Source organism: Pezoporus flaviventris, unplaced genomic scaffold (assembly GCF_033815535.1).
Source record: "Pezoporus flaviventris isolate CSIRO_AGI_PZ_B2104156 unplaced genomic scaffold, CSIRO_AGI_Pfla_v1 ptg000143l, whole genome shotgun sequence".
Lineage (NCBI taxonomy): Eukaryota > Metazoa > Chordata > Aves > Psittaciformes > Psittacidae > Pezoporus > Pezoporus flaviventris.
The window spans coordinates 1,303,080-1,328,870 of record NW_026892691.1 but is presented as its reverse complement, the minus strand read 5'-3'; the positions used below and the strand labels follow the sequence as shown (position 1 = coordinate 1,328,870).

The 25,791-nt window shown below is 37.7% G+C and overlaps 1 protein-coding gene across 5 annotated transcripts in view; it reads right to left on the bottom strand.

Annotated features, from left to right (window-relative positions):
* Positions 1–123: 123 nt before the first annotated feature.
* ANO3 (anoctamin 3) overlaps positions 124–25,791 on the bottom strand; it is a 213,755-nt gene continuing 188,087 nt past the window's right edge. For all 5 annotated transcript variants that reach the window (XM_061479183.1, XM_061479184.1, XM_061479185.1 and 2 more), the window contains 13 exons: positions 20,445–20,527; positions 19,406–19,546; positions 18,896–19,060; positions 17,557–17,593; positions 15,636–15,747; positions 14,401–14,458; positions 12,898–12,995; positions 11,396–11,541; positions 11,136–11,288; positions 10,378–10,525; positions 8,462–8,542; positions 7,534–7,639; positions 124–6,789 (listed from right to left, as the gene is read on the bottom strand). In XM_061479183.1, the coding sequence (XP_061335167.1) occupies positions 6,607–6,789; positions 7,534–7,639; positions 8,462–8,542; positions 10,378–10,525; positions 11,136–11,288; positions 11,396–11,541; positions 12,898–12,995; positions 14,401–14,458; positions 15,636–15,747; positions 17,557–17,593; positions 18,896–19,060; positions 19,406–19,546; positions 20,445–20,527 (1,511 nt within the window). In that variant the 3' untranslated portion in view covers positions 124–6,606. The remainder of the gene's footprint in view (positions 6,790–7,533; positions 7,640–8,461; positions 8,543–10,377; positions 10,526–11,135; positions 11,289–11,395; positions 11,542–12,897; positions 12,996–14,400; positions 14,459–15,635; positions 15,748–17,556; positions 17,594–18,895; positions 19,061–19,405; positions 19,547–20,444; positions 20,528–25,791) is intronic.

The window sequence follows — 25,791 nt, the reverse complement described above, 5'->3', positions numbered from 1 at the left end:
AGCCCTTAAATTCCTTACACTACTATGGTTTGAAGACTCATGAGCACTCCCTTTTCAAGTGTATACCCTTTTTTTTTTTTAAATTAACTTTGAATATTTGGAATAATGAAGCTTAAAAACCTCTTTCAAAGATATCCAAGTTTATTACTGAAAAAAATGCAATATTCAAATGTGTATGATATAGTAAGTAGTTGCATTTGTACATGTAAACCTTGGTAAAGTAAACAGCATCTCAAAGACAAATTTATGCCAAAAGTGTCTTACAATAGTTAATCAGATCAACAACTTTTTCCTTGGTGAATTCTTTTAGTTCTGGGGCACACAAGAGCTTGTGAAAGTAATCTTAAAACACAAAAGAAACCAAAAGCTGACAGGTCAGAGGAACTTCTAGCTTGCAGTGCATAAAAGTCAACTTCTCTGAAACGCTCTGTGGCACTGTAATCTTATTTTAAGTATTACTTACAAAGTGCGGATCTATGAATAGAAAAAATAGTTCAGATTTTATTCTTATTCCTTACTTAGAAACCAAGTTGTATTTAAATATTAAATAAATTTCAAGTATATACACATTTTAAGAAATCTCTTACGATCATGATATTGCAAGTTAACCAGGACTATGCAAGTAAAAAATGACTGAGCTATCATATTCAGTTAGATTTTACATGACACTATTTAAAATAACTGAAATTTCAGTGATACTACTCCAGGTAAAAATCAGAGCCAACAGTTTGGAAGATTTTTCAGTACAAAACACTGAGTCATCTAAATAGAACACAAAATTACAAGGTGATCCAAAATTTTTTTTTCATTATTAACAGAAAAAAACATCGTATTCTCAGTGGTTAGAATCTTGTTAGCTTTAGACTACATTTGGTTTAATCATAATTTCTCCCCCAAGTAGCATCCTAAACTAGCTCACACCAATTAAGAATGCAAACTACAGAGAACAAATAACAGTACAGAGGTTATGGCAACAAGTTAGAACAGAACTTACACAAAGTAATTTCCAGTGCAGTGAGGAGGAAACACGCCATTAATATTCTAAAACTAAATCCTATTCCCAGATTTAAAAGTTCCTGTGTAACATGGAACAGCAAAGTGGTATCTCTACAGTTCCTTGTTGTGCTGTTGTAACTTTGTGCTGTCACAGTAACATTGTGCTATCACAGTAACATTGTGCTACCACCATTACACCAAAACCATGCCTATACAAATTTCTGGTAAATGTGGTTGACAATGTCAGTATTAGAGAAAAAAATGTCAATTATGTAGATTTAAAAATGCTAGGATGATGTAGCACATTTAGGATGTGTGTGGGTGGGATATAAGAAGTGCAACACATAGCGCTTGGGAGAGGGGCTGAAAGGACAGATCCAGAAACGGGTAGCCTACTGGCACACTTCGGTAGACCCTGTGCTTCCTCCCACCACTCCATCCAGCGCATACCAATTTGTAAAGAGCACCAGACAAACTAGTGTTTGTGCACTTTCTGCTTTGGCTTCTCAGTTAGGGACATCCAAAAAGAGCCTGTAAAAACTTCTGCAGTTACACAATTGCCCTGGAAATTGGACTGTCAGCAAGAAGGCATCAGTTATTAAAATACTGAGTATAAGTAAAGAGTGAAAAAGAGAGAAGAATTTAGGAGGACTGTCGTCATGCTCCATCTTCAAACCCTTGTTTTGCAGAACCTGCCAGAGTTCTGGAGAAAAACCTGCTGAAGTGCAGAGGAGTCCTTTGCTTCGTCTGCTCCTCCTCAGCCTCCACACGTTGGCTTGTTGCATTTTATCCCAGCAGAACATGGGCTTTGCGAGCAGGAGGTCGACTATGAAAAGACTGAGGGATCTTTAAAAACTGCTAAATTTTCCACCACAAGAATTTAGGTTTGTAATTCACTTAAACACTTTCCAAAAGTGTCATTGCATGCATTTTAGACAAAGTATGCATTTGAACTAAGAAAAAACCAACAAAAGTGTATAAACGTGGAATTCTGTTTGAATTCTAGTGTCAGCATTAACACCAAATAAACATGATTATGAAAGGCTGGCTATGTATTTGTTTCAACCTTTACCCCAAATAAGCAACATCAGTAGTTTATGAGGATTATGAAAAATAAAATGCTTCTGGAAATATTACTGTATTGTAAGTGATTGTTGATATCACTGTTCCCTTTCTCCTGTGCAACACTTAATAGAAAATACAATTGTTTGATTTTCCATTAACCTTATTGACTTTATATTTAGCTGTTTGTCCTGGGTTCAGCTTAAAACATGACACTGTATAAAATAAGTTTTATTGACATGGCCATTGCCAGTGTTATAAAAGCCCCTAGTTTTTACCAGTTTTAATGAAAATTTGTGACACTTTCAAGTTAACTACATACTAACCTTTTCAGTTTCTTTTCAATTTATGGACATGGATGATCTTTAGTTAATCAAAAGTATATGATGCTTCTAAATATGCATGTATTAATTTGCCCATGAATGAACTGAGACACAATACAAAAAATTAATAAGGCCCATTATGCCATGTAGGAGTTTACAGTCCTACATGGCATCAGTGCATTAGAACTTCGCAGTCCTACTAAATGCCTGGATCTCAATGGCTCCAGAAATTCTCTCTGGCAGCCATCCCATTTGGAGTGTGAACTGGAAGAAGCCACAGCAAACAAACAGCACTACTTACTTACATTGGGCTGATCATTAAGTACATTAGGAATAAAATATCACCAAAATTCTTGCCTTTCCCCACACTAGCACTCATACTAAAGCTGTGTTTTCCAAGGTATTTTTCCTGCTGAAGAACTTTTTATGAAAGAAACCTCAGAGATTCAGGAATTTACACATTAAGGTAGCCATTAACCTCTTTTCACTATGCCCCCCAGACATTTTTCTTTTGAGCTTTTCACAGGACACAATGAGTCAAACTGATCCTCAGAAAACAATTTAAGTCAAGCTGGTGTTGGAAAAGGGCACTAAAACAGCTGATGGGTGTTTTGTACAAATTAAGGTAAGTACTTCCAAAGAAATATTAACGAAACGATCACTTATCATCCATCATCACCATGGAAATTTTAGCCTTGTCATCATCAATATTAACTTCCATGTTCACCTACATTTTCTCTATAAATTCTTTAACAAAAAGGGTTAGGAAAGAAAAACCTAAAAGTAAACATCACGTCATTTGCCTCGTTTCCAAATATTGGCACTCTGTCACGATGCTCAAACACTGTACTCTGTTTCTGCTAAGGAAAGTGGATTACAGTATAACAAGTTGAGAGCCTGTGCTCAATCTTCAGACAATTCTGTTAGTACTCAGTTGTGAATACTGAGTTCTTCATGCTTCCACCTATATGGAGACACACATTGAGCTCTAAGAAGGAACCTCTCATTAGGATGGTTAATGCAGCAGAATTCTCTTTTTTTACTTTTTTAGTCACCAGAACTCAGATCTCACACATTAGGCACAAATTTAGAATAATAAGTCATAAGCAATGAGATGTGTATAATCTACACAGACTTTTTGTTATTTCTGAGATGGAGATTTCCTCTGTCTGAATCAACACAAAACTTGGTTAGGAATAATTAAGACATTTTGGACTAACCTTCTGTATTTCAAAATATCAAGTTGCTCATGCAGTCTCTCTAAGGGCGCATGCATAGAGCAAAGTTGTCACAGATTAGATCTGCAATCACCTAAAGCATTTTTTGCACAAACTGAAGTTCTAAAGCTTGTCACAAACGCAGCTTGCATGCACAGTCTATTCATACTGGTCATTTGTTTGGAAAGACAATATTTAGCATCTGAAAAGATCATTCACCATTCATAAAATATATTATTCCTGAGGACAGAGTGTGCTTTATACTTCAGTAAAATAACGTGCAATCAATGCAAACAGCATACTAAACGAAGTCTAGCAAAAAGATTTCTCAGCTTAAGCAAATAGCTAGATAGTGGCAAAACCTTCAGACATTGCTGATGTCCTCAAAAAATAAAGGAACACACACAGTGTTTCTCCAAAACTTCCTGTGCTTTTCCAGTGCATAAAATGTACAATGTCAGACCTGCATACTTCCCTTTGAAATACTCCTATACACCAGTGTTGAAAATCATTAATAACATATATATTTAAAACCCAATTACAAAAAGGATTTCTCTCCTATGTGTTTTTTAAGTCCAATTGGAATTTGCCTAAGTATGTATTGACATGTGCTAATATCCACAGCAAAACCAGGGAAGCGTAAAATAGTATTTCTGATTTTTGCCTGATTTTATCCTGTATCTTTATACCTTGGGCCAGCCAAAGCATTTTGTTTTTAGAGAAAACATTAAAAAAAGAGAGCTCATCTGTGACCTGCTAAAGAACTGAAGTACTATCACTACGTGGCACAGAAACAGAAGCTGTGACACATGGTTAATGCTGTCAAACGGTGCTTGATAATCTACAGAATGAAAAGAGAGACAAGAGAACCTGTGTGATTCTATAAGCACTGAGGGGAGTGCATTAATTATTTCTGATAAGGACTCCTGAGGAACTTAACACACAATCCAGAATATGAAGGAACAAAGCAGCCTTTGCAAAATATGGGAAGTGAGTTTCACCAGCCCTTTATCACAGAACTAAAAGCTAATATATCTGGATAGATCAGACCTTCCAATTTCTTTCCTCCTTTGTGCAGTACTGTAGATACTCCTACAGTTGCCTGGTCTGGTCACAGAGAGCTGGAATTAACCCAGAAATCTCGTGAATATAGTGAAATGGCTTAAGAATTTAAGGTCTGATGCTATGCCCTCTGGATACAACATATCCTACTTATCTGCTTTGATGCGCTCTTGACTCTAAGAATTAATTTTATATGCATAATAAAATGATTGCGCTAATACAGTCAAGTGAATATTGGAGTCACACTTTTTGATTCAGTGGAGTACTATAAGTAGTAAAACTTCAGGTCTTTTCATATCTATCAGCAGTGATTTTGCTGCAGCCTCATCCCTAAAACTAAAGTTAAAATTTGCAGCCTTTATAGTTACTGTGCTTTGTTGACTCTTAGTGTAATTTTTCTTCATCCAATATAGAGAAGCATTATTTAGAATTATACAAGAGAAACAGAATGACTGGAACTCTCTTTCTCCACACCCTTCTCTGCAAGGTAACCCTAAACACTTGCTCTGATTGTTTAAATAATGTGCTGCCCTCTTCCCATATTATGAAACACTGGCAACAGGCAATTTCATTACCAAAATGTGACTATAACCATAAGCAACATTGCTGTATGCACATAAAACTTGAAATTTGATTCTTTATATGAACATCTACCTTCTAGAGTGATTTTATCCAAAAAGCCCCCCTCCCCAAACTGTAAGAAGACATACAAATAATAATTAAAAAATCTAAAAGTAACCACTGTGTGTACGTGTGCATTTATAGACAACCTGTATACGTGTCTGCCTGTATCCAACTCCCATGCTTTGACATATTTATGCCAATAGAAGTAGTGCACATTACTGGAGTATTTACATTTACAGTAAGAAGAGGAGCATTGTTATAAAATGCTCTGCTTCTCCTTCCCTGAACAAGCAAATCAATGTTATACTGTATGCCTGATATATATCTGCATAAGCTTGCATACTATAAAGTTATTCGTATATTGAGGACAAAGTCATTTGCACGGTTATGAGAACATCTCAAGTTAGCATTCTGTGAAGTCATGGAATCATTGCCCAGACAGGTCAAAACGAACAGTAACACAGGTAGACATCTGCATGCTACACCAGAGCATGAAAATGAGAAATCTTTCATCCTGGAAGCATGTGGAGGTGGCCTTTCTACACACAAAAGTGCAAGGCAATTGAACAGCCACATCATTTTCAAACAGAGCTGCAATGTGGGCAATGCAATGTGTTCTCTCAGTGCTGCTGTTTTCTCTTTGAATTTAGAATTTTTGGTTTTCAACTAGAAGGATAAATTAATGACACTGATATGTGCAATTCTTAAACTGCATAGTATACATTAAGCAGCCACAGACCCCTTTTTTTAGGGTAGGACCACATCCACAATCTCAACAAGAGACTAGGACAAACCTGACAGAACAGTAAGCTTGAAAGATCATTTATATCAAGTTATGGTCACAAAGGCAACAATTGCTCTTTTCTTCAGAGGCATTACAGACGGAGCTGAGCAATCAGAAGCTAGATGGAGCTGAGCAATCAGAAGTAGTGGATATCATGTAAGTTTGTTTTAGTCATGCCCTTACTGTGTAAGTTGACAGGTAATTTTTATTTCCACTTTGCTGTTAGTATCTTCATAAACAGCATGAAAATTCATTGCCTTTTTTAAATCATGGTGTCCAAATTTTTTATCTGTCTGCGCGTTCCTGAGTGCCAATTCTGACCAGAGTTGGTGACTCACTGCAGACCTGTTATAGGTAAGGCTTTTCATTTCGTTCATCAGAAGCATCTATTTTCCAGTTGCCACCAAAGCCTGCAACTGTCCTGCTCAGGAAGAACATATATACACTGTATCTCATACACTGATGCCAGACTCTGACTTCATTTTGTAACTGCACTCTTCAATTTCCAAACAGTGTTTTTGTTGCAGCATGGTAGTGACTAAGGCCATTCATGGTGATATTGTTTCCCATTCTTTTTCCTTTCTCTCTGCAAATGCTCCAGTTCAGCCTCATACATCATCTCCTGGACTAAGTATTTCTCTCTCCTCATTCTGTCACACAAGTCTTTAGGCATGTCTGGAATCAGGTAGGCAATGAAAGACTTTATTCCAAAAACAAGGTGCTGAAAAGAAGAATGAAAAGAATTGCTTCAAAGGTGCAAAAATGTTCACTTCTAATACCACATTTTAGAGCCTAAAAGCTTGTGGCAAAACTGGAATTGAGGTTTAATTCATGACCAAAAATCAACTCCTTTGTTTTTTTAATATATTTTATAGTTTTACAGAAATGTGAAAATGCTGAAGTCTTCTGAAAAGAAAAACTTTAGTGACCTAAATGAAGAAGTGACTGCAGGATATGCTAGTCTGAATAACAATAGGTAACACTGCCTACAAGTAGTCTTTGTTTAGAGCCTGTAATCAAAGTAACCAGACTCCTGGACAGCCTGTAATACATTCTCCAAAGTTAGCACACACACTTCTGTTTTTATATTAAGCTAGAATCATGTACATTTTCCTGACACAGATTTTAACTGGTAATAACTGTGCTTAATGTAAACCTGAGTTGCACTTCTTTTTCTATAAAACTTTAAAGATTTGATTTAGAACTGACCTGATGTATGACTTAAGGAAACATAATTTTGGAGGGAATCTAAAAGCCTCTGTGTGCTCTGTCAGTTCAGTCTGACAACAGCTTGGGGAAGGTGATTTTTTTCCCCTCTTTCTCCTGACTGTAATGAACAAGAAGCTGATGACGCTAACAAATTTTTTTATGGGAGTACTGTAAAAACAAGTAGAAAAAAAAAAAGTAAAAAAAAAAATCAAGAGTTTAAGGAGGTAGAAAGGAATTGTTCCTTTTCATGACTAACCTCAAATACTATGATGAAGGCCAGACGTGCTGCCAGGACATGCCAGAACTGTAAAGTGAATTCATATGGAGTTGAACTCCATGGTGGGGCTCTGTAATCTCTATACCTGGAAAGCAAATCAAAACCCAGTAAGTTAGTCTGTGCTTGAAAACCTGGACAAGGAGAGAAACTGAAGTGGAAGTGTACTTCAAGAGGAATTAAACAGAAAAGGAGAACAGTCCACAATACAAACAAATAATAAAAAATAAATGAAGATAGCACTTTTTTCTTCCAGAATTCCAGAACAAACAATTTCTTTTGTTGTTATAAAGCTGACACTCTGGAGTGTTAAGTTCAAGTGTGTTGATTCTAATTGGTTCTTGTCTGTGCTTCTAAGTGCTTGAGATTCTCCAGACAAAGTTTGCATAAATGTAACATGATTCTAAAACTTCTTAGTCAATTTAAGCTAACCCTCACTGCAAAACTAAATTTGAAACCAGGAATGCACTCATGCAATGCTGTATTTATCTTTTATGCCTAATTTTTCGTATATATCTTGCATAATTGTTTGGGATCTCTAAAGGGGTTAGAGCCACAAAAAAATTTTAATTGTGTATTTTAATTAATGGACCTCAGAATGCTTAAGAAAACCAAAATGAGAATTTTTACCCTCTTGGCAACTGGGGAAACTTTGAAGTGAAATAATTCATAGAAGCACGAAAGACAGGGCTGCAAGAGGCCTGGAAAAACTCAGAACAACAGTCTGTTAGCACTGCATCCTACCACACAGTGTTTACACTTGAGACATGGTTCCATGCTGAACCAACTTAAACTCCAATGCTCTTACAAGTAAAACTGTTACGCCAGTAATTTAAGCACTGACTTCCTCTTTCATGTCTGCATTAACATCTATGCCTGTATTACAAGAAGGGAGAGCATCAAAACATACCGGCAGTATCCTGAGTATCCCATTCCAAGTTCACTCAAATCAAACACTGATAAACTGCTGTTGACATATCCTTTCAAGCATCTGAAAGGAAAAGACATAGGGAGAAGACATTCTTCATGAAGTGGTTATGCAGCACAGATCCTTTTTTGTAAACAGCCTGCTATCACATGTTGTGAGCGTACAGATTTCTTTGCTTATCAGGACAAAACCAATTCTTAAAATTTCAAACAGATAAGCAAGGTTTTATTGGAAAGAAACAAGAAACTTGTTTCGGGGTAACACTGTCTAAAAATCCACTTTCAGCACTTTTCATGGTTTTGCTTCTTATCCATCAGCAGACATAAACTGAAAATGGTTGCTACAGTGTTCTCTGATGTCTCAAAATTAGACCGACTGTACTTAGAAAGATGGTGAGAGGCAGAAAGAAGAGCTATTCACCACCCTGGCAGAATCTGCCCCAAGTCATGCAGCATATACCAAAAAATGTCAGGTATTGAGTTGAATCAAAGAAGAATTTTCACCAACAGTAAAATCAACAGTGCATATATACCAAACAGCCATCTTAAAGGCAACAAATTATTAGGATTGATGGCAGAAATCACATAAATGCATTGAATTAGTGAAGAAGAAAAAATGTCTGTTTCTGGAAAACCATGGACACATAAGACATCCCATCTTCTTGGAAAGCTGACCTGTAGTTTAACAAAGGGCCTTTTGAAAGGCAAAGGACATTTAAAAATACATGTATTAGGGATCCTATTATACTTCCTGAACCTTCAGGTTTGCTGTGACACCTCAAATAACTACTGGCAAAAGAAGAAATAGGATTACATAGTTCTCTATTAAATGGGTAGTGTACATTAAGCACTAAGTTTTTTCTGCCATGGTCTTTTCTCATCCTATTCTTCCTCATCCTTTCTGCCCCTAAATTCTCTCCTCCTGTGACAGCACAAGAAGAGTAACTCTCTCTTTCAAATCATTACAGATGGAGCAATAAGGAAAGGATGGACAGACCCTTGCGGTTTGAACTGGGGCACAGTCTGTGAATGCAGCAGTACTGGCTTGCTGGACAAGCCTTGATGCTTTCACTCTTACCATTCCTCCTGTGCATTAAAGATAAGTTCTGCTTGTGAGATGTGCTATAGCACTAGTAAAGTGATGCTTCCTTTTCTTTAGGTAACCTTGACCCTGTATTAAAAAGACAACAGAACCCTCCAAAACCATCCCCTAAAACCACCTATAGGGCACCGGTCCCCAGATAAAGGAGAGGGTGCCCATAAGTACTGTGAGCTGTTTAGATCATTAAAAGGTCATGACAGACAGTGGGAAATGCAGACTGAACACAGTGGACACAGTTCAGAGACACTGGTAAGTTGATGAAAAGAAATGCAGGAAACTGGCCTGATGGGGCAAAGACAGGCAACTACCTTGCTTGAACCTAATTATAACCATATAAGAAGTCAGGCTGAATACTGTCAAAGCCAATCTTGCTGGTGCTTGGCTGCAAGCATTTCTGAAGAGAAACAGGCAGGGAAGTTTGAAGGTGAACAAGGCTTAGGGTAAAAGAGGGTTTAGCATATATGTGTGTGGGAGCATAGTGTTAGCAGACAGTCAGAACTATTACAGAAAGAAAGAAAACCTTATCTAGAGAAAGCCTGTAAACTGCTACGATGCGTACTGAACTTTGTTGTTTGCATTCAGAAGGGAAGACATGATTTTCCACTTACAGGTCCATGCAGTTTGTTTGCAAACTCTCTGGAATGGCTGAATTACACTTACACTTAGCATCTGTGAAGATTTGCACAGATGTAAAAGGTAAAATACTGCTGCTATATGTTATGTATGTTAACACAGAAAGCTGAAAAAGTGATCTTCCACTGAATTATACAAGTCTATATAAAGAATATGCTATTTACTTTTCTTGTCTGTACCCTTGATCTGTACAGGGACCATATTTGTATGCATAGACAAAACGTGGAATGTAATCAGAAGTAATGGCAATAACAAAGGCATTGGTGATGACAGCCAGGACTCCAATTCCTTCCAGAATCCCATACCAGATACCTAGAAACAAGAGAAAAACCAAGGAAATAATTAAATTTTTATAATCATATTAAGTCATACTAACGACACTTAAGCCACTGTTAGTCATATAGTTATCCTTTCTTATTGAGAAAGACCTATTTGGTCAGAAAAGGTAATCAAGATTAAGTCATGTCCTCACACCCCTGCCACCACTGACTCCACCTGAATGACACACACTGCTGAGAAGAAATGGCTAAAGCAACAAAGGTATAACCACAATTCTTGGTTACAGAGGCCAAACACAAGATGTTGGAAAGAGATTCCTTATTTTTTTTTAATTCAGTTTTAAACCAAAAGTGAATTTAGTCCTTGTATTTCAAATAGCATTTTGGACCTAAAGTTCCACAAATCAGAAGTCTAAAATACCATTTAGCCTGTTTTCAAAATTCGAACTATTATGATTCCTTTTTAGAAAGAAAAAAAAAATTGAGGAGTCCTCTTAGCTAAGCAACTGAGTATTCTTTTGTTGCTTAATAGGAGAGTTGTCACTGAGATCTGTGGGTTACATTATCAGTTTTACTTTTGATGCATTAACTATTTTAAGGGTTAAGCTGCATAAAAGAAGGAAAAAGTCATTATGTTCTCTCACCTATATCTGTTGCTCTTGCAGGCATAGGTCTTCGCCACTGAGTGACAAACTTGTACGCATCTAATCTTATTTCTATGATATTGTTAAGCAATGCCAGGAGAGGTGCCAGTGGGAAGGCAGCAACGAAGATGGTGGTGAAGCCAAACTGTAAAACTAGACAGGTATTTCTCTGGTTAGAAACTGGAAGTGCAAACGATCTTTTAACATGGAATATAGTTCCATTTTCTTAAGAAAACTGACACCTCCCTAAATTTGCTCACCCATCTCTAAATATTCATCCATTAAACCATGAAGATTCATAGGCTGTAGATTCCAGTCCTTTTCCCACTGAGGCAGAGACACTTTATGCTCCATTAACTGCCCTCCTCTCTTCATTTTGCGTCGTGACCACCAATTCTGTAATAAACTTTATTAGGTAAACAGAGTATTATTACTGACCATATTTGCTCAATAATTTACAAAACTTGCTGGTATTGTTTTGAAGTAAGAGGGCTTATTTTGAGCAGCACCTGAATGCTTACTCAGGTATTTTCTGCAAACACTTATCATATAAGATACAATTCAAAGAAGTCCTCAAAATTCTGCATTATGATTTTAATTATGTCTTTTATGTAGCATGCCAGTCATTCAACAAATAAGCCTTTCAGAATACAGTATTTGGTTGCATAGACTTTTTCTGTAGGATTTACCTAAATAAAAAACCAATCATGCTTAGCAAGAGCATTAAACCAGTAAGTAACGCTTTGATTTTAATCCTGGGAAAGACAAACCAAGTAAGTGAAGCTCAGTAAGAAATCTGTGCTACTGGAATACATTGAACAGTCGAACACATCTACTACTTTGGAACAAACCTGAAGATCTAAATGCTCTACAGATTATTTTTTTCTTGAAGTAATAAAGTGTGTCTAAAAAGGTGTTGCTGAAGCTGCGAAGATTTAAGAGTAGTTTTTATAAAACTGTGCAGAAGTCTTTTCACGAAGTATCTATAATATGAAGTAGGTACTAGTCTCACACATTAAAATGTTATACAAATGAAAACTATTACCTAGTACTGCCAGAGGTGGCAATTAAAGACTATTGTTTGTTTCCAGATATTACTGAAAAGAGACTGAAAATGGGAAATAATTTTCTTGTATTTTTATTAACAGGCTCTTATTTTTTTCTCAAGCTAATTTAGGGCTTAGCTCTTAATCTCTCTTGCTACTGAAAGAGCAACTGCTGCCTCAGTCGCAAACAATTGCTTGTCAAAACAAAACACTATTTGCCAGAAAGGATTTAAGCATGTTCTCAAATTCTGGGCTGAGAAGACAGGAAGACTGATACTTCAGGTAGGTTTCTTCTTTTCAGAAATCCAAGCCTTACAACACAGTACACAGCTCATTTGAAGAATTATTGCACATTGTGAGCATAACCCTTTCTGCAAGATTTTCAAGGTTGAGACTCATTAGAATAATATTTGATTAGCAACCTTCTCCTGAAAACATATTCTTTAAGTTTTAGGAGAAATGTAAGACTCTTAGCCCACCACTCTCTTCAGCAGCTGTTTGTACTATGGAAAATGAAATCACAGTAAAGAGTTTAGATGGTTCACATATCCAAACAAGCTTTGTCTTAGAGGAGCAGTTAATGCTTCCCTTGGGAATGCAGTTACAGTGTATGAGACGCAAAAAGCAAAAATACTATGCAAACATATTTTTCCCTATCACTGAATTGCAGTAATGTAATCACTATTTGTAAACCAAATTTTAACACCTGAACTTACGGATAGCCTAGTTCCATGAAGTTGTTCCACATTTGTTTTAAAACCATAATAACTCCCATTTGCAAGCACAGATCTATCAAGCAGCCACTAGGATGACACTGAAATGAAATGGGAAAAGATCAATAGCTAAAATCACAGAATTCCTTTCATTTTTATTTGTTAGAGGGTGGATGAAAAATACTCATGTGTTTGGTGAAAAACATTAACCTCGAACTACAGAAATATTAAAAAAAATATTAATAACAGAAATCCTGACACAGACTTTAGCTAAACAAACTTTAGACATATTATTTCTTGGAGAACTAGATCATATTACATAAGGGTATGAGTGCTCAGTATATGATAAATGATACAGTCCATTCCACTTAGACCAACACATACAAATTCATTTCAGAAGAACGGAGCAATGTTTCATTAGTAACATCCTAAGTGAACAGAGACTTACTAGCTGAATCTCTGGTACCAGTATCTTAACTATATAAATTGCTCTATTAAAATGTTTACTAATTACTGAAATTCTTGTTAGAACATAGATGAGAAATTTATGATATTTTACTCTGTGGCTACCAAGGTTCAATAAAAGAAACCTGTTTTTCAGAGATAACTTCAGCATGGTAGACATATCCAGGGAGGTGCAATTCGAACACATTTTCAAGTAGACTTTGAAAATATCGTTGTTTTTTTTTTTTCAACCTTAGAATCAACGAAGGTTGGAAGGGATCTCTAAAATTCATCCAGTAGCAACCCCCTGAAATGGGCAAGGACACCTTCCACTAGACCAAGTTGCTCCAAGTGCTGTCCAACCTGGCCTTGAACACTGCCAGGGATCGGGCAGCCACAGATTCTCTGGGCAACCTGTGCCAGGGCCTCATGACCCTCATGATACTGTATTCTGCCTAATGTCTAAACTACATCTCCTATCTCTGAGTTTAAAGCCATTCCCCCTTGTCCTGTTGCAGCAAGCCCTACTGAAAAGTTTGTCCTCATCATTCTTATAAGCCTCCTTTAAGTATTGAAAGGGTGCTCTAAGGTCTCGCCAGAGTCTTCTCTTCTCCAGGCTGAAAAACCCCAACTCTCAGTTTTCCCCCACAGCAGACTTGCTGCAGGCCTTGGAGCATTTTTGTGGCCTCCTCTGGACCTACTCCAACAGCTCCACATCTTTCCTGTGCTGGCAGAAGCTTAAGAGGCTGATAAAAAAGCTGATTATGTTTATGTCTTCCATCCAAAAATTCTACACACCCAGGAGTTTCCAATCACTTAGGATCTAGAAGTGAGGTAAGGGAACATCACTTCCCTTTTCCCAAAGATAGAGACAGAAAGAACTGTGTGTCTTGGCCAGGGTCACTCAGTACAGTGGAGAATGCAGAAGGAAAAACACATGTCCTGTTTCCTATCCTTTACTATAAATAAGAGTTTACTCTTCACTGCACTTAATTAATATCCTTCAGCCATTTCCTTTTTACACATGGGAATTTCACAGGAACACAGAATAGCATTGCTTACCTCTTCAAGTCTCCATCTGTTAAAAAGCTTGTTGTACTTTCCTGGGCGGCCTGCAAATCTGTAAAGTAAGATTTCTGTTTCTCAGTGCACATTCCAAGAACACCCTATATCAGTAGTTATTTCACAGCATTCACTGAGCAAACTCAGAAAATATAAACAGATTAAATCACACAGGCTTAAATCTGGTATCTGTAGAATATGGAAGTTTCAGAATACAAACAAGGATCATCATTTTGCAAGTGACTCTAAGCTTTTATTATGTCCAAGACAAAAATCCTAGCTTCAGAGGTTTTAGATGTTAGATATTCAGCCTCTCTAAGAAGATAAGCCATTGCAATGCATAGGGAGAAATGGGATCTGCATACTGCAGAAATGGGATCTGCCTGGCTATGTGAAGTGTGCACTCTCAGAATCTTTTTTCCAAACCCATCAGAACCAAAAGATTTTCAGAGATCTAAGAGACTCTTGTATAACAAATTGAAGCAAAATCCTTGCTGACCTCAGTGAAAGTTTTAGTTGAGAGTGAAAAAACCTTGTGCCTGGTCCTAGTAGGCACAGGAGATAGCAAGATACAAAGAAGGTATTACCAACAGTCTTTCTTAGAGTGTTGTCTGGGTTTTTTCCCAACCAATCTTGAACTGAAATTATATTACAAAACTTTATAGAAGGCACTCTGAAGTACTCTAGGTTCTGCATGAATTATAATTCTGATCATAAGGAAGTAAAGATGAAGCAAGGTTAGACCTGTCTGGTATCCCACTATTTGAGCTAAAGATAAACATGAAAACTGGAGCCAGAATTTCTGTCTCCTACTCTTGTTTAAGACCTGCCAGACAATACTTATTACTTATAGAAACAGATTCTGGAAAATGGAACCCAAGGGGAATAAACAAGAAATAATGAATAAAGCCCATTATGTGGGGCTAAATACAGACCCATGTTTAGGAAGTGGCTTGTATATTCAGAGGTTCTGAATTCTTACCTAGTAGGAAAGTACATAGACCCCACTTAAAAAGTAGACTTTTTACTGTCTAGTTTCATGAGTAAAGATTTCAAGGGTCTAACTGTCACACACAATTAAAAATATTAGTGTTATTAACTATACTCAGAATGGGACTTGCATCTAAATCTCACAGTTCAAGTTGCTGATTTATTTTCTTCAAACCTGAAAATTAGCAAGGATTATGAGTCCTGCGCAATTTTTCCTTTAAGTGTAATTAGCTAAGATACCTTACCTGCCAAGGAAAAAGGCAATGTAGAAGATGGAGCTATTCAAGTTGACAAACTGGAAGAGGAACATTTTCAAGGCAAAGCTGTTTTCCCATTCAGATTCTGTTCGAGGGTGCTCTGTGGAAAGAAACAATATAAATTATCTGAACAAAAATGACACTGAGTTATGCCCAAGTTTGCTCACCAATTGAGCAACACTAACAGAACAAGTGACAGTTTCCAGTCATGGTGCTCCATCAGATTGCAGTTAATTTTTTTTTTTTCTCAAAGTGCTCAGTCTGCAGGTCAGAAAACCATTGTCCCAGCTCAGCCTACATTGGTTCTAAGCATAAACAGGAGATACAAGCTCCCTGGTACAGAACAGGAGAAAACTCTTTGGGAAGACACCTGTTCCATTTCCATGAAAAAGTTCTGAATTCAGTATAAACCTTTAATTTTAAGGCTACAGGCATCTTGATTTAAAAAAAAAAACAAACAGAAAAAAACACACACCCCCATCCCCCCCAACATAACAAAAAAAACCCCACAAAACAAACAAAAAGCAGAAGCACTTTGGCATCAGCAGAGCAATAGCCAGGGACTGCCAAGGAAAACAAAGGAAAGAGCTACCAGCAGCCAGTTGGTTTCTCACACAGGCATCTTGCCTTCTAAATACATCTGTAAGAACACTACTTCATTCTCCTCGTCCGACTTAGAACTCAAGGGATAATGATGAATTCAAATTTCTCTGATGGATGTATCGAACTTGAAATATAGCACACTGATAAAATTTTTTGTACTAATTAATAAATTACTTTGGTCTAATGATACCTAACTTAGAATACAAATGTACAGGATACTAGCTTTACAAATGGGTACTTGTTCCCAGAAGTTAAGATATCCTCCTTCTCTTTGATAGAAAAAAAACAAAACCTTAGCAAGTGGAGTGTGCTACCCAGCTTAACTGCCTGATGTTCTAAGCAATGCTTACTTCAAGAAGCCTTCTTTTCTTTCTTTTTTAAAAATTCTTTTAGATATTTTAGGAAAAATCAGCTTGTATACTCAAATGAAATCATCATTTTCTTTCTGCCTGCATGTCAATATAATATATTGAAAAAGTAAGTAGGAATACACATCAGTGTGATGCAGAAAAATATTTTAAAATATTTTAATAATTTTGAAAATTGACTGTGCATAATGAATCTTTTAACCTGTCCAGCTCCTTGTTAACTGAAACACTATGTCCTGAGCATTTTTTTTAGTGCGTGCTCTTCAATACTTGAACCAGCAGAGGGAGCTGTTAAACAGTGAGCTTGGTTTTAAACTACGGCAATATCAATTGCTTATTTTGACGTGGGCTGAAAAAGCAGGTTAAGACGAAACACTAAAAGGCAACATACTCACACAGCAGGAGATTTTAAATGCTGCCTCTGCTTTCTTGTGTAAGATAGAAAGCTCCATGACCGAATCACGATGAGAGGCTTCAGTATCATTTTTTTTAATGTGACAGAATTAGTTCTACTTTAAAATTTATGACTTAACAATTTTATCTCAGACAATGTAATGTTATCTTAACCCTTTTTGTCCATACGAAAATTAATATTAAAAAACTTTAAAAGAAACTCCCCCCCAAAATAGGAATTTCTGAAAAATGGAAGAAAATCTGTTTTAGCATTATAACAAAGAGTATGTTTTGACTTTTGCTCTATTATGACAATTTATACTATAAAACATAAAATACAGAAGTATAAGAATAAACTCCTTTCTTTTCTGTTATTTCCTTGGTGAAATAATCATATAATTTCTTTTTCTGATACTTCACTTCTTTAAGGAAATGCCAGAATCATAGTGTGCATTGATGAAGTTTTCAAACCCCTGTTGTCTGGAAATATAAAGGTACATGACACATCTAGCAAGAACCATGCCACTAATAAAAGACCTACATACCTAAGTCTGTCAGGAGATAGGCAACCTTTTCATATACCTAAAACAGAAATAAGAGATAGTATAAGCATGGTATATCCTGTCTGTTGTCAAATCCAGCATGAAAAGCATAGGTGCTCTATTGCCTACAGCATTAAGGTATCCAGGCAGATACCGGGCAGAGAAGGTACCTGCAAGTGGGTGTAGTTTCCTACAAAGACTTCACTGAACTACTTTAGTCCCATTCTCCTGTAAATGTATATATGTAAGCATATACATTAAATATACAACAAAGATAAATCAAGAGCCAATAGGTCAAGAAAAGTGTTCAAACATCAATGGTTCTCTTACTGAACAGTAAGGTGCTTATCCTCTAACTTCAGGAGCAAAACTATGTGATCTAAAAGTAAGCAAAAAGCCTACTTTTGTACATTTCTTTGCATGAATGTTCATACTGGTGAGGATTATCAGTCTATTATTGAAAACTTCCTTACCTGTTTACATATTGACTATCTCCAGTCCTAATTTGAAAAGACACTTATCCCAAGGTAGTTACACATTCTGAGAAATATTTCCTTGAGTATTTACTATTAATTGCAAGTTATTTTCAGTAGCTTAAGTGTGCTTGTTCAGTTGAATGTACTTTTTTATGACTTGGAATGGTAAGATATAATAACAGAAATAAATACATGACTGTGTTTTGAAGAATTCTTTTCTATTGCAGTGACTGCACAATCTCCTTAAAAAAATTAAAAGCCATTCTTTGCTGTGCTATTATTCCTTTCTATGTGTTTATGCCTGCATGGGAATAGAAAAATGATAAATGAAACACTTAAACCAAAATCAGGTATCATAGCAATTCTAGAACTGAGCGATTCTAGAACTGTGCAACACTGATATCACAATTGCATTTTACATAAAAAAGAGAAGAACTCAAAGTTATCATTTACTTATTTTATAAATAAGTAAATAAATAAACCAACGCCGCCCCCTCCCCCCCCCCAAAAAAAAAAAGCCCAGCAAAAAGAAGGTATCAGCCAAGAAAATAATAAAATAGCATTGCTCCTCTTAGAGATGTATTTTCAAGGGTAATGTAAAAAACAGAAACGCAAATGTAGAAACAGTAGTCCATACCACTGTGACTTGGTAATGTAAGCAAATATGTGAAGTGACAAATTAAGTAGTTATTAGAAAAAAACATTGAGAAACATAGTATTAGAAGAGGAAAAAGCCCTGAAATTCTAGCTTCAGGCACTGCTATGTGAATAAGCAAGAACATGACATAACTGATATACAGTAAACTCAGGAACCTTGTAAAAATTACTTTACCCTAATCCCTCCTTTGAAAGTGCAGAAGACTTACAACATTGAGTGACATGATGATCATAAAATTGATACAGACTCCAGTGCCAGATGTTGCAAACTGCCAATACTTCTTGATGAAATACCACTTGAAAGAAGCAAACTGTTCCATGGCTACCAGACGATACACCACAACAGCAAACACTGCAGTGAGGACCAGTGAAATCTACAGGGAAGTATTTATGAATACAGGTATTATAACAAAATAAACTACATCTGAAATAATTCCCACTGAATTAACAAATTAACAGGTGTTTTAATGACTGCCATTTGTTTTGGTGAGCTGACTCTGAGAGAAGAAAATACTCAACCACTGAATTAAAACATTTATTAATTATTCTTTTTCAATACAACTGTATTTTAAAAGAAAGTGATCCTTAAATAAGCAGTAAGACTGAGACAATCAGTTTTGCCTACCTTATGTAAATCCACTAATCTTAATGAGTTGTGTTACTATTTACATCAAAATGAGATTAAAGGCTACAATAATTCCAATATTATTAAACATTACCATGAAAAATATTCCTGAGACAGACACCATTAGTCGACTCAGCTTATCAGGGAAAGGCTGAAAAGGTTCAGGTTTTCCTGTGATGGGATTTACTCTTTCCACTTGGGAATATTTAGCTTCAAACTGGGGGCGCAGCTCTTCCTGGAATGACAGGGTAGATTCCATTTGTTATAACAACTTATTTCACTGAAGTATCAAAAATCAGATATACATGTGCTATAAAGTAGGAAATTTATATTGATAAAAATTCTTTTTTATAACGCTCCATCTCAAACATCCAAAGAATTTACCCTTTTGAAAGTGCCAGAGACCAACAAAGAACAAAAAACGTAAGAGCCTCCTCCAGTACGTGAGGGTATTAAAAGGATCACAGGTCATAATATTGGTCTAAACACTAGGTTCTCTGCAAAAATTGGTAAGAAAACTATAAACTAATGCCAGTTACGACAGCGCCTTTTGTGATATTAAACCATTTATTAAAAGCCAACAGCTTGTATCTATGCATCTATGGAAAGGTATAAGAAAAGTAGTGGTTAAGTCTCTGTTGACTTAGGCTGCTGTTAAGTCACCAATACAGTTAAATCAGAGCTATGTCCTCTACTGATTTATGAAGTTATAAAATCATTTTATTATTGCTGATGTTGATAGCAGAATGTTAAAGGACATGCTATGCCTCTAAGAAGGATATAAAATCTGTCCCTTTGCCTGTCTTGGTCCCATTTATACACAGGATTAGGAATTTCCAGTACTGAAAGACATTTGTGTTGGCATCCATAGTAGCTCCTGTCTTCTGTACAGGCAGTATTTCCACTCAGTTTTTCAAAGGATACTTCTAATAGATGTAGAATTATATCTGGAATTATAATGCTAGTTGCAGAAGGGAAAGTATGCTTGTACAGACTCAGGTATACTTTTTGATGCTGTAACTAGTGTTATAAATATAAGTATCTGAATGACAGCAGTGTACAGTATGTATTGCTATCTACCCTTAAATCATGCTGACAGCACAATTTCCAGGTTTACTTCTGTTCAGTCTTACCTCTTCATCTTCCCAGTCTATGAGGTCCCAGTCATAGGTTAATACAGCTCTCCGTCTCTTCCAAAACTCTAGAAAGACTGTAGCTGTGGAAATCATCAACTGCATTTTAATTATGGGAAAGAAATAAAAAAAGGCCACACAGATCTCAAGAAAATCAACAATATGTAACATGGCAACTGTTGTTAGCCACTGTCCGGCTGTTTCTCTATACTATCTGAAAACTATTAAGTAATTAAGGATAATAACCGTTACAACTGGAACACTATTTTACAATGTTTATCTAAGAATCTTTTTTTTTTTCCTGTCTGCTCTATTTGTAAAGAGATATGAGCCATACTTTTTAGATTGTCATTTTGCTTTTGATTTTATTCAAAACATATATGGTTTAAAATCTTTCCTTGAAGAAACAAGGATATGCATACACAATGACATCTATTATTAAAGTGCTACATTATGATCTCATTTTATTCAGTTCAAGACAATGAAGAAATCAAGACAACCTCATTCATTTCCCAGCTTCACCAGCTTTATACAGGAGCAGCTAATCTCTGTGTGAGATATCAGATTCTCTATGTACTTAGTGGTTTTGGGAGATCCTATGAAAATAATTACAACCAATAATTAACTCCAAGTTTCCCAAACACTGTAGTTTGACACACAGGATAACACCTTGTTTTGATGGGATTCCTCACAAAATGTGGGCCTGCTCAATTGTTGCCTGGAAAACAGTGATTTCAAATAGGAAGTGAGAAAATTTGCTTCCTTCTGGGAAGCCTACTGCTCAGAAGGAGGATTTCTTACTCAAACTGAACAGGATGGTCTCACATTCCTAACTTTTTGTGTATTTCTGTATTATGTTTAATATCTTATTGGTTTTACATATACATTCTATATAGATATGATATAAAATGATCTATTCATAATTTTATAAATATTATTTATGCTGGGGAGGGACTCTTTATTAAGTACTGCAGTGACAGGACAAGGGGTAACAGGTTCAAACTTAAACAGGGGAAGTTTAGATTGGATGTAAGGAGGAAGCTCTTTACTGTAAGGGTGGTGAGGCACTGGAATGGGTTGCCCAGGGAGGTTGTGAATGCTCCATCGCTGGCGATCTCCCAGCTCTGAAAATGGTAAGCTTTTATCTTACTTTTATCAATTACTTCTGTAGAAAAACAAGACCTACAACAGATGATTAATCCAATAATTTGAACCTCAAGATGCATGTTTTAACACCGCTTTGACCTGGCAGAGTTTGTTTGCGCCTAATCCTGCCACTCAGGAGTTCTGGATGATTTACAATTTACAGGGTCACACACAGGCTTCCAGTTTCCTACAGAAAACATCATCTGGTGCCTCCCCTGCTTTTTCCCAGGAACACTGCTTCCAATCTTACAGCTTCAATTACTGTTCTGAATTTTAAATCCCATAATATATGGTGTACTTCCTTTTATGGTCCAGCATTTTGCTATAGAACCACTCATTTAGGGATTTGTCATTCAGTGCTCTACAGTGCAGTTCTGCTCATTGTACGCTTACAAAAAAAAATCTTTAAATCCTTAAGTTACTTTATTTTTACTGCCCTTACACTGCCATTACTTGCACTGATGAAGAACTGAAATCACAGAATCACAGAATCATTTAAATTGGAAAAGACCTTTAAGATCATCGAGTCCAAAGGTTAACCCAACACTGACAAGTCCACCATTAAACCATGTCCCTAGGCACCACATTACTTGTCTTTTAATTACCTCCAGGAATGGTGACTCCATCACTTCCCCGGGCAGCCTATTCCAATGCTTGGCAATCCTTTTAGTGAAGAAATTTTTCCTAATATCCAATCTAAACCTCCCCTGGTGCAATTTGAGGGTTTTCAGTAGGTAAACTCTCCACCGAGTTTGGCCATGGCAAGCCAAGCCCCTTCTGAATACTCTGCTCAATTACTTCACACAGTATCACAGTATGCTAGAGATTGGAAGGGACCTTGAAAGATCATCTAGTCCAATCCCCCTGCCGGAGCAGGAACACCTAGATAGTGTTACACAGGAATGTGTCCAGGCGGGTTTTGAAAGTCTCCAGGGAAGGAGACTCCACAACCTCCCTGGGCAGCCTGTTCCAGTGTTCCGTCACCCTCACTGAGAAGAAGTTTCTTCTCAAGTTTAAGTGGAACCTCTTGTGTTCCAGTTTGTACCCATTACCCCTTGTCCTATCATTGTTTGCCACTGAGTAGAGCCTGGGTCCATCCTCGTGACACTCCCCCTTTATATATTTATAGACACTTATAAGGTCACCCCTCAGTCTCCTCTTCTCCAAACTATAGAGACCCAGCTCCCTCAGTCTTTCCTCATAAGGGAGATGCTCCACTCCCTTAATCATCTTTGTTGCCCTTCGCTGGACTCTCTCCAGCAGGTCCCTGTCCTTCTTGAACTGAGGGGCCCAGAACTGGACACAATATTCCAGATGGGGTCTCACCAGGGCAGAGTAGAGGGGAAGGAGGACCTCCCTCGACCTACTAACCACCGCCCTTCTAATACACCCCAGGATGCCATTGGCCTTCTTAGCCACAAGGGCACAGTGTTGGCTCATGGTCATCCTGTCGTCCACTAGGACCCCCAGGTCCCTCTCCCCTACACTGCTCTCTACCAGGATGTTCCCCAACCTATACTGGAACCTGGGGTTGTTCCTGCCCTGATGCAGGACTCTACACTTTCCCTTGTTATATTTCATCAAGTTATTCCCTGCCCAACTCTCCAGCCTGTCCAGGTCTCGCTGGATGGCAGCACAGCCTTCTGGCGTGTCAGCCACTCCTCCCAGCTTAGTGTCATCAGCAAACTTGCTGATAGTACACTCAATTCCCTCATCTAAATCGTTGATGAATATAGTAAATAATACCGGTCCCAGTACTGACCCTTGAGGCACTCCACTAGTTACAGGCCTCCAACTAGACTCAGCCCCATAGACTACAACTCTCTGGCTTCTCTCCTTCAGCCAGTTCGCAGTCCACCTCACTACCTGATCATCCAGACCACACTTCCTCAATTTAGCTGTGAGGATGCTGTGGGAGACTGCATCAAACGCTTTGCTGAAGTCAAGGTAGACCACATCCACCGCTCTGCCACCATCCATCCACCGTGTTATTTCCTCATAAAAGGCTAAGAGATTTGTCAAACATGATTTCCCCCTGGTGAAGCCATGTTGACTGCCCCTCATAACCCTCTTATCCTTGATATGCCTTAAGATGGCACCAAGGATAAGGTGTTCCATCACTTTCCCAGGGATGGAGGTGAGCCTGACCGGTCTATAGTTACCCGGGTCCTCCTTCTTGCCCTTTTTGAAGACTGGAGTGACATTTGCTTTCCTCCAGTCCTCGGGCACCTCTCCCGTTTCCCAAGACTTGGTAAAGATGATGGAGAGCGGTCTAGCAATGACTTCCGCCAGTTCCCTCAGCACCCGCGGGTGCATCCCATCTGGACCCATGGATTTATGGATGTCCAGATTGCTCAACTGGTCTCTAACCCATTCCTCATCGACTAAGGCAAACCGCTCCGTCGACCTGACTTCATCTAAGGTCTCAGGGGTACAGGGCTCTTCAGGACTGCCTGCAGCAGAGTAGACAGAGACAGAGACTTGTTCAGGTTTATTCAGTTACTTTGCAGGAAGGCAAAACAATAAAAAAACTCCTACAGATTCGGTACCTACTGAGACACACTCTTCAGAATTGAAACCTCTGCTTAATAAATATATAATTTAATGACAGGTTAATCTCATCTCCCACTCCTGGAATACTCTGAACCATATGGCCATAGCTCCAAGTCTGCTCACATTCAAGGCTCACTGCTGGAGATTCTGCCTTCCAGGAACAGCAGGTCAGCACTCAGTGCCAGCATGCTGGCACCACACTGTGGGTGTATGACACTGAGCCAAGAACTGAGTCACATACAAAGCACTATATTAAATAATAGATATTAGGTATGTATTCAAATAACCTTTCATTGTAAAAAAAACTATCAGAAAGGCTTCTCAGCACCATCATGTGTGCATAGAATCATAGAATAGAATTGTAGAATAGTTTGGGTTGGAGGGGACCTTCAAAGCTCATATAGTCCCATCCGCCTGCAATGACCAGGGACATATTTAACTAGATCAGGTCGCCCAGAACTACATCCAGCCCTGGCCTTGAATGTCTCCAGGGATGGTGCATCCACCACCTTTCTGGGCAAGCTTTGCCAGTATTTTATTACCCTTGTTGTAAAGAATTTCTTCCTCACATGCAGTCTGATTCTCCCCTTTAGTTTAAAACAATCACCCCTCATCCTATCACAACAGGCCCTGCTAAAAAGTCTCTCCTCATCTTTCTTATAGGACCCTTTTAAGAACTGAAAGGCCACAATAAGGTCTCCCCAGAGCCTTGTCTTCTTCAGGCTCTCTCTCTCACAACAACCCCAACTCTCTCAGTCATTCCTCATAGGAGAGGTGCTCCAGCCTTCTGATCATTTGCAGCCCTTCTCCGGACCCTCTTCAACAGGTCCATGTCTTTTCTGTACCGAGGACTCCAGAGCTGGATGCAGTACTCCAGTGGGGGTACATGCTGGTGTGAATTACACTGTTGACCCAAGTATATCGCTTGTCATTTGGTTAATGCTGCTTAAGGTCCAAATCTGGACACAAATTTGTGGTGGGGGGTTTCAGATCTCATGCTTATCTCATGGTCAGTCTGTTAGATGCATATCCTAGCAGACACAGCAATAAATATGAGTAGCAAGCTTGTTACACACTGCAGAGAAGGCTAGATTCCAACGAAAGACAAACCCACTGCACCAGACTCTGTACTCCCTCCTCTCACAGACCACCCCACCTCATACCACAGAAATAATTTGCTTTCTGAAAAGGGGTATTAGAAAAGGTAGAACTTGATCCATTTCACAGAAAACCTTCCACTTGTCCACTGCAGTATTTTCAACACCACTAGTTGGTCCTATATAAACACCTCCTGTATAGGCCATACCCTCAACGTTTATCTCATGGATTAGTTATGAAATAGTATTTGCACCTGATTCCTTAAAAAATGTAAAGTGGAAACAGAGAACAACATCATGGAATTCCACTCAGTCACACAATACTGAAGCATTTCTGAGTCACTCTTCAACTGCATACCTGCCTAAAATAACTATGCGTAAAGCACTAAAGAGTAACAAAAACATCCCACAGGTTGACTAGATCAGCATATTAAGTTATATATCATAAGTCTGACTTCCTCATTCTTACTTTATATACTTAATTACTTTATATAACTATACTTTAATCCAGTATTGTTCATATTAAACCTAAAGTAAGAGTTGTAATAAGT